Consider the following 9833-nt stretch of genomic DNA (forward strand, 5'->3'; position numbering starts at 1 on the left):
TGCTGCACTGTGCACTCTGCAGAATTTGGCATGTTTCTGCTGTGGAAAAAAAATAGTCTTGGCTCTTCTGTCTGCAGAATCCGCTTGGAAATGCATTGGCGGTTACGAGACGGCGCATTTCTGAGCAGTCCTAGTGCTGGCTTCTTCTTGCGCCTAGGGGTCTAGTCACACGTACAGTATCCTGCACATATTTCTTTAAAAAAAATTATAACAACATCCCTGTCCTCAGGTTGTGTGTGGTATTGCAGCTTAGGTCCATTGAAATGCATAGAGCCAAGTTGTAATACCACGCACAACCTGAGGACATGTGTGGTGCTCACTTTGGAAGACATTAGCTCTGTTTTTTCTACTCTTGGATAACCCCTTAAGGGTCTGTTCACATGTATAGTATCCTGTGCAGGATTTGGAGCTGTAGATTTCTATGGAAACTTAATGACTCAATATTGCATCAAATCTGCAGCTTCAAATTTTGTGCATCTAATATGTGCAGGATACTGTACATTTGAATACACCCTAAGAGTACGTTCACACAAGCGAATCCCCAGCGCATATTACCCTGCAGATCCGCCGCTGAAGGACCGCTGTATGCTGCCTTTACAGGTGCCTGCTCGGAGCAGCAATCCACCGCTATGAGCAGACACACTGAAGCGATGTGCGAGTCGCTGTGCATGCGCGGTGTACTCGCACACATCGCGGCCTCTCCCCCTGCTCTATGAGCTAGGCCGAGAGCTGCAGCGATGTGCGACTATACTGCGCATGATCACGCCAACTCGCACATGGCAGTGTGCCTGCAGATTGTCGCTCAGAGCAGGCACCTGTAAAGGCAGCATACAGCGTCCTTCAGCGGCGGATCTGCAGCATAATATGGGCTGGGGATCTGCTTGTGTGAATGTACCCTAAGGGTGCGTTCACACATACAGGATCCTGCGCAGATTTGATGCGCAGAATTTGTAATTGCAGATTAGATGCTGTGCTTAGTCATTTAGTTTACATTGAAATCTGCAGCAGAAAATCCTGCACATCAAATCTGCATACGTGTGAACGTACCCTAAAGAGGTTATCCAGTAGTACAAAAAAAAGCACTAATTTTCTTCCAAAAACAGCACAACCCCTGTCCTCAGGTTGTGTGTGGTATTACATTGACTCCATTCACTTCAATAGAACTGAGCTGCAATACCACACACAACCTGAGGACTGGGGTGGTGCTGTTTTTGTAAAAAAAAAAAAAAAAATCTGCAGGTTTTTTCGACTCCTTTATAACCTCTTTAGAGTCTAGTCACACATACAGTATCCTGCACATATATTGCTTTAAAAAAGCGACACTATTAGTTTTTTTTCCCCAAAAAACAGCACCACACCCGTCCTCAGGTTGTGTGTGGTATTACAACTTGGCTCCATTCACTTCGATGGAACTGAGCTGCAATACCACACACAACCTGAGGACAGGGGGGTGGTACTGTATTTTTTTATAAAATCGGCTCTGTTTTTTTTGTGATCCTGAATAACCCCTTTTAAGTTAAAGTTCCGTGTGGTTGTAATATAAGTGCAATTTTGGGTAAAGGTGCCTATCAATAGAAAACTTTTATATGTTCTCCTCTGTTTCTCTTCCTAGGAATGGCGGGTGAACCTCTTCCGATAGACAGCGAGAAAGACATCTTCGATTACATCCATTATAGATACCGCGAACCGAAAGATCGCAGCGAGTAACCAAAAAACCCTGCCAGCTGAATATTGTCCTGTTCACACTACAAGGTTACGCTGCAACTATAAGATCAGTGATGTCACCGCCTCTTCTGTAGTGTGTTGTGTGTGTGTTAGTGAAATTGTGCGAGTGCTAGTAGCTAGGTATAAGGCATGTAAAGCTGTTACATAAACCTTTGTTATTTAACGTCATGTACTATAATTTTTAAACCCCAAATCATGTGATCATAGGTCTCCAAACAGAGTGCCTCCAGCTGTTGAAAAACAAGTCCCAGCATGCCCGGACAGCCAACTCTGTTATTTAATTTTTAAACCCAAATCATGTGAGCATAGCTCTCTAAATTGTGGACCTCCAGCTGTTGCAACACTACATTTCCCAGCATGCCCGGACAGCCATTGGCTGTCCGGGCATGCTGGGAGTTGTAGTTTTGCAACATCTAGACGGACTAGAATCTGAAAGCATTTTTTATTTTTTATTTGTCTGTTGTAGTAAATTTATTTTAATCCCCATAAAATAAAATTTCTGGAGCATCTTTTCTTTGAACAGTGTTGTGCTGTTCCTCTGTTATTCCTCCTGGAAATAGAGGAATGAATTAACAACTGGGAGTTACCATTCATGTTTTCAATGGGGTGTTTCCCAAACAGGGTGTCTCCGGCTGTTGCATAACTACAACTCCCGGCTGTTGCATAACTACAACTCCCGGCTGTTGCATAACTACAACTCCCGGCTGTTGCAAAACCACAGCTCCCAGCATGCCCGGACAGCCTTTGGCTGTCCGGGCATGCTGGGAGTTGTAGTTTTGCAATAGCCGGAAACACCCTGGTTGGGAAACACTGCCTTTACAATCTGACGCCGGAAGTACTGATTGGACAATATCAGGATAAAGGTAACACCCAGTTGTCAATTTATTCATACATTTCCAGGAGGAACTACACAATACAGAGAAAAGACGCTTCAGAATTGTTCTTTTATGTGGAATAAAATCACTGCTAAGACCGACCATTTCAGGAGACTGGGCTTTCCAGCTTTATTGTTAGAACGATCATATGACTGTCATTTTTTTATGTCATTTATTTTTAATAAGTTATGGTTATTTTTGTTTTTTTATTACACTGTAATGAGTTAAGACTGAATTGTAACTGGATTGTGGCATTTAAAGTGCAGACAACATGGCGTCAATGAAGGCAGTAAGAATTGCGCTGCAAAAGTAAAATTGTTCATTTATCCTTATAGTGGAAAAAAGTTTACATTTTATTTCCTTTTTTCTATTATTATTATTATTATAAAATAAGTCTTGTTGTAGTATAAAGGTATGGATTTGGTGATATAGAATTTTTTATTTTTTTTTTGCATGCTGAACGACTGTTTGATATGATTTTGATATTTTACAATACACATTGCTGTCTGTAAAGTGTTAGGTCTCCTATCTGAGGGCAGCGATGGATTGAAGGGAAGATGTTGAGCTTGTTGGAGTCATGACTGACTGACTGGGGTGGGGTGGGGACAGGGAGAGTGAGCGAGCCCTAAACTGACCCTAAAAACACTCTCCCTGCCTACTTGCCCAGACATCCTAAGCAGTGAATCAACAACTTGGAGCCGGTCCCTCCCTGTGCTAAACTGCAGTGGCATAAAAACAAATATACATTGTCGATCACAGGCCAGAAACAGAAAACTACCAGACAGACAGATATACCAGACAGGACACAAATACTAACAGTGCAGAAAATAGTGTATTAACAAACAGTTCATAGACCAGATATCGGATAAATGGTAGACATGATAAAATAAACAAGACTAAGCATGTAACAAGAATACAGATGAATCCAAGAGATGCAGGGGATGGATGGAAGAAATGAAAGATAAAACACTAAACTGATCAGGTAACATAGGACACTGTTCACACTGAACATAGATAAACATGAACTTCATAAAAACCGATATAAGAAAACCAAATTCTACAACGTAGAGGAACACTGGTCAGGATACTAGACAGGATATGTCTCAAGATTCAAAACAGGATATATTTCAAGATACAAGACAGGATCAATTAAAAACCAAACTCCACTATGTGGAGGAACAGGACAGGATACTCAGTGTGAACACAGACTAAGCAGAACAGACATACATCCTAAAGACCGACAAATAAAACAGACTAAAATCTACAATAAACAAGACTATTTAACCATGGCTAAAACTCAGATAAATACAAGGTAAATGCTCAAGCAGACATAGTCAGAGAATTGCACAAACAGACATCATAGTAGTATTATTGCACAAAATAACCAGCACCAGAATGCAGGAGAACTCTGGTTAAATAGACACACCCGAGATCTCATTGGTTCTGAGCATTAACCATTCCCAATTCATGGAGAATAGCAAACTGCTCAGAACAAACTAGTGTGTGAATACACACCTAAATAGAGAAATACAAAAACAAACGCACATTACAGTTGGTATATAATTTTTAAACCGATCATTAACTTCTGCTTGGACTCTAAGGCTGGGTTCACACCACGTTTTTGCTATATAGTTCCCGTATACGTTTTTAATTTGAAAACCGTACGGAACCGTATTGAAAGCCATATGCACTGACTCTCCTTTGAAAACCGTATGCCAAAAGATGCATCAGGTTGTGTCCATTTTGCATCCTGTACAGTTTTGTCAGGTTTTTTCCCGTACCCAAAACTGTAGACTACCACGGTTTTTGGTCTGGGTAAAAAAACGTATTAAAACATGTTTTTTTTTTAACATGGGAGTCAATGGGAACCGTCCAGAACCATATGTGCATATGGTTCCATCCGGTTTCCACCATACGGTTTTTGACTTTGCACAGTTTTTTCTCTTGGAATTTCAATCAAACAAGTGAAACTTTATTCATAATGGAATGAAACGTTAAAAACGTATACTTTTTTTTTTTCTTAAAAAACAGATGCAACTGGACATCATTTTTCAAACCGTATATGGATTCAAATTTGTACACAAGTTTGATACAGTTGAATCAGGTTTTGTGGAATCCGGTTTTTTTTTTTTTTTTTTTATCATCAATAACCTGATACCGGAACTGAATTGCAAAAACGTGATGTAAACCCAGCGTAAGAGAACATGTAAGAGTCCTGGTTCCCCCTCCCACACATAGAGAGCCTGTGAATGATCTGAGATATAATTTTTTAAATTTTTTTTGAACTGAGAGGAAGTGCAGCCCTCCGAAAGCAGGGTGTGCTGGAAAACACCGCCCCCGGAGACAGCTACATGCTGTAAGGAGCACTCCGCCACCCGGCCACATGAACGGGGAAGCGCCCAGCCGCGTGGGACCAAAGACCTGCTGTCCAAAGAAAACTAAGAAGGGGGCAACTGCAGAGGGCCTCCGGCAGCAGATAAAAGAACGTGGCCAGGACACTGCACCTGGCCGCAGCTAAGAGCAGTAAGCGGGCTGGTGTGCCCACACTAAGGAACGCGGTCGGCCACGTGGGACTGGAGACCCACTGCCTGTAGCTGTAGGTCTCTGGTCATTCTAATAAAGAATGCAGCCAGGACACCGCGCCTGGACCTAAATAAGAGTGGTAAGCGGGATTATTGCTCCCCTACAGGGGAAGTAGACGGCCGAGTGGGACCGGAGACCCACTGCCCCAGAGACTGAAACTATGGCAGCAGCAATGAGACTCCAGCCGAATAAGAAGGGAACTCAGCCATGGTACTGTGCCTGGCCGCAATACATGTGGGGCCTGAAGAGGGGGTAGGGCAGGTCCACCGGACTGTCCCCTCCAGAATGGTGCGGGAGGCCATGAGGGGTCCTGCCCAGCACAGCCATGTGGAATGGTTGCTGAGGAGCTGGGCACATGAGAGAAAGAGGACCCCTGGATGAGCAAAAGGGAGGGAGAGGTGGAAGAGGGTTTGCAGTACATACTCATCCACGGCTCCATCTTCATATACTCACCCTGAAGTCTTCAGCCAGCTTATGGCTACGCTGCATCATACCAGGCTGAGATAGCGGGGCAAGTGGAGGACTTGGACCCAGGGTACAACCTCCAGGCGCTGTTCCGTGCCCCTTTGTCGCATATGGGAGAACAGGTAGCTCCTGAACCCTCACCTGAAAAAAGGGAGATAAAAACCTAACTAAACAGCTCTAACTAGAAAATACACGACTCCAAAAAATAAAGGGAACATAACAGAGGCTGCAAGGGAGGTACATGATTTTTTGTTTTTTAAGCAGACAGCCTGGCGATTTAAAAATAAAATAAAAATAAAGTTGACATCTCCTTAGAGCAGTGTTTTCCAATGAGGAAGGCTGTCGGGACATGATGGGAGTTGTAGTTTTGCAACAGCTGGAGGCGCCCTGGTTGGGAAACACTGCCTTAGAGATACACTGCTCAAAAAAATAAAGGGAACACTTAAACAACACAATGTAACTCCAAGTCAATGACACTTCTGTGAAATCACACTGTCCACTCAGGAAGCAACACTGATTGACAATCAATTTCCCATGTTGTTGTGCAAATGGAACAGACAACAGGTGAAAATTATAGGCAATTAGCAAGACACCCACAATAAAGGAGTGGTTCTGCAGGTGGTGACCACAGACCACTTATCAGTTCCTGTGCTATCCTGGCTGATGTTTTGGTCACTTTTGTGGTAGCATGAGACGGAGTCTACAACCCACACAAGTGGCTCAGGTAGTGCAGCTCATCCAGGATGGCACATCAATGCGAGCTCTGGCAAGAAGGTTTGCTATGTCTGTCAGTGTAGTGGCTAGAGCATGGAAGCGCTACCAGGAGACAGGCCAGTACATCAGGAGACGTGGTGGATGGCAACAACCATGCAGCAGGACCACTACCCCCGCCTTTGTGCAAGGAGGACCATGAGGAACACTGCCAAAGCCCTGCAAAATGACATCCAGCAGGCCACAAATGTACATGTGTCTACTCAAATGGCCAGAAACGGACTCCATGAGGGTGGGCCTGACGTCCACAGGCCGTGCAGGCCGTTTGGTATTTGCCCGAGAACACCAAGATTTGCAAATTCGCCACTCGCGCCCTGTGCTCTTCATAGATGAAAGCAGGTTCACACTGAGCACATGTGATAGACGTGAGAGTCTAGAGACGCCGTGGAGAACATTCTGCTGCCTGTAACATCTTTCAGCATGACCGCTTTGGCGGTGGGTCAGTAATGGTGTTGGGTGGCATTTCTTTGGGGGGACCGCACAGCCCTCCATGTGCTTGCCAGAGGTAGCTTGACTGCCATTAGGTACCGAGATGAGATCCTCAGACCCCTTGTGAGACCATATGCTGGTGCGGTTGGCCCTGGGTTCCTCCTAATGCAAGACAATGCTAGACCTCATGTGGCTGGAGGCTGTCAGCAGTTCCTGCAGGAGGAAGGCAATGATGCTATGAACTGGCCGCCCATTCCCCAGACCTGAATCCAATTGAGCACATCTGGGACATCATGTCTCGCTCCATCCACCAACGCCACGTTGCACCACAGACTGTACAGGAGTTGGCGGATGCTTTAGTCCAGGTCTGGGAGGACATCCCTCAGGAGACCATCCGCCACCGCATCAGGATCATGCCCAGGCATTGTAGGGAGGTCATACGGGCACGTGGAGGCCACACACATTACTGAGCCTCATTCTTACTTGTTTTAAGGACATTACATAAAGTTGGATCAGCCTGTAGTCTGGTTTTCCACTGTGATTTTGAGTGTGACTCCATATCCAGACCTCCATGGGTTGATAAATTTGATTTCCATTGATCATTTTTGTGGGATTTTGTTGTCACCACATTCAAATATGTAAAGACAAAAGTATTTCATACGATTAGTTCATTCATTCAGATCTAGGATGTGTTATCTCCACCTACACATAGAGAAAGCCTGTGAGTCCTGCTTCTCCACCTACACATAGAGAAAGCCTGTGAGTCCTGCTTCTCCCACCTACATATAGAGAAAGCCTGTAAGTCCTGCTCCTCCCACCTACACATAGAGAAAGACTGAGTCCTGCTTCCCTCACCTACATACAGAGAAAGCCTGTGAGTCCTGCTTCTCCACCTACACATAGAGAAAGCCTGTGAGTCCTGCTCCTCCCACCTACACATAGAGAAAGCCTGTGAGTCCTGCTTCTCCACCTACACATAGAGAAAGCCTGTGAGTCCTGCTCCTCCCACCTACACACAGAGAAAGCCTGTGAGTCCTGCTTCTCCACCTACACATAGAGAAAGCCTGTGAGTCCTGCTCCTCCCACCTACACATAGAGAAAGCCTGTGAGTCCTGCTTCTCCACCTACACATAGAGAAAGCCTGTGAGTCCTGCTTCTCCACCTACACATAGAGAAAGCCTGTGAGTCCTGCTCCTCCCACCTACACATAGAGAAAGCCTGTAAGTCCTGCTTCTCCACCTACACATAGAGAAAGCCTGTGAGTCCTGCTCCTCCCACCTACACATAGAGAAAGCCTGTGAGTCCTGCTCCTCCCACCTACACATAGAGAAAGCCTGTGAGTCCTGCTTATCCACCTACACATAGAGAAAGCCTGTGAGTCCTGCTTCCCCCACCTACACACAGAGAAAGCCTGTGAGTCCTGCTCCTCCCACCTACACACAGAGAAAGCCTGTGAGTCCTGCTTCTCCCACCTACACATAGAGAAAGCCTGTGAGTCCTGCTCCTCCCACCTACACATAGAGAAAGCCTGTGAGTCCTGCTCCTCCCACCTACACATAGAGAAAGCCTGAGCCCTTTATTTTTTTTGAGCAGTGTAATAATAGACCAGTTTTGGGGAGCTTCCAGACCTGTCTTGCCTCCTACTGACACTAGTTAAAGCTGATTACCTCACTTCCAGTGGGCGGGTATATCCTGCCAGGGAGGAGCAGACTTTTATTTTTCCTAGTGTCAGCGCCTCTTAGGGGGACACCTATACTGATGGGTATATGCTCTTGACACTAATGAAAAGCTACCGAGAAAGCCTGTGAGTCCTGCTTCTCCAACTACACATAGAGAAAGCCTGTGAGTCCTGCTTCTCCAACTACACATAGAGAAAGCCTGTGAGTCCTGCTTCTCCAACTACACAAAGAGAAAGCCTGTGAGTCCTGCTTCTCCACCTACATAGAGAAAGCCTGTGAGTCCTGCTTCTCCCATCTACACATAGAGAAAGCCTGTGAGTCCTGCTTCTCCCACCTACATATAGAGAAAGCCTGTGAGTCCTGCTTCCCTCACCTACACAGAGAGAAAGCCTGTGAGTCCTGCTCCTCCCACCTACACATAGAGAAAGCCTGTAAGTCCTGCTTCTCCACCTACACATAGAGAAAGCCTGTGAGTCCTGCTCCTCCCACCTACACATAGAGAAAGCCTGTGAGTCCTGCTCCTCCCACCTACACATAGAGAAAGCCTGTGAGTCCTGCTTATCCACCTACACATAGAGAAAGCCTGTGAGTCCTGCTTCCCCCACCTACACACAGAGAAAGCCTGTGAGTCCTGCTCCTCCCACCTACACACAGAGAAAGCCTGTGAGTCCTGCTTCTCCCACCTACACATAGAGAAAGCCTGTGAGTCCTGCTCCTCCCACCTACACATAGAGAAAGCCTGTGAGTCCTGCTCCTCCCACCTACACATAGAGAAAGCCTGAGCCCTTTATTTTTTTTGAGCAGTGTAATAATAGACCAGTTTTGGGGAGCTTCCAGACCTGTCTTGCCTCCTACTGACACTAGTTAAAGCTGATTACCTCACTTCCAGTGGGCGGGTATATCCTGCCAGGGAGGAGCAGACTTTTATTTTTCCTAGTGTCAGCGCCTCTTAGGGGGACACCTATACTGATGGGTATATGCTCTTGACACTAATGAAAAGCTACCGAGAAAGCCTGTGAGTCCTGCTTCTCCAACTACACATAGAGAAAGCCTGTGAGTCCTGCTTCTCCAACTACACATAGAGAAAGCCTGTGAGTCCTGCTTCTCCAACTACACAAAGAGAAAGCCTGTGAGTCCTGCTTCTCCACCTACATAGAGAAAGCCTGTGAGTCCTGCTTCTCCACCTACACATAGAGAAAGCCTGTGAGTCCTGCTTCTCCCATCTACACATAGAGAAAGCCTGTGAGTCCTGCTTCCCTCACCTACACAGAGAGAAAGCCTGTGAGTCCTGCTTCTCCCACCTACA

At 45.7% G+C, this 9833-nt stretch overlaps 1 protein-coding gene across 1 annotated transcript in view; it reads left to right on the forward strand.

Annotated features, from left to right (window-relative positions):
* Positions 1-7593, forward strand: part of POLB (DNA polymerase beta) — a 43443-nt gene extending 35850 nt beyond the window's left edge. The window contains exon 14 of the mRNA XM_056570971.1: positions 1613-7593. Within this exon, the coding sequence (XP_056426946.1) occupies positions 1613-1707 (95 nt within the window). The 3' untranslated portion in view covers positions 1708-7593. The remainder of the gene's footprint in view (positions 1-1612) is intronic.
* The last annotated feature ends 2240 nt before the right edge of the window (positions 7594-9833 follow it).

The sequence above is a fragment of the Hyla sarda genome, chromosome 4, assembly GCF_029499605.1.
Source record: "Hyla sarda isolate aHylSar1 chromosome 4, aHylSar1.hap1, whole genome shotgun sequence".
In the NCBI taxonomy this organism is placed as follows: Eukaryota; Metazoa; Chordata; class Amphibia; order Anura; family Hylidae; genus Hyla; species Hyla sarda.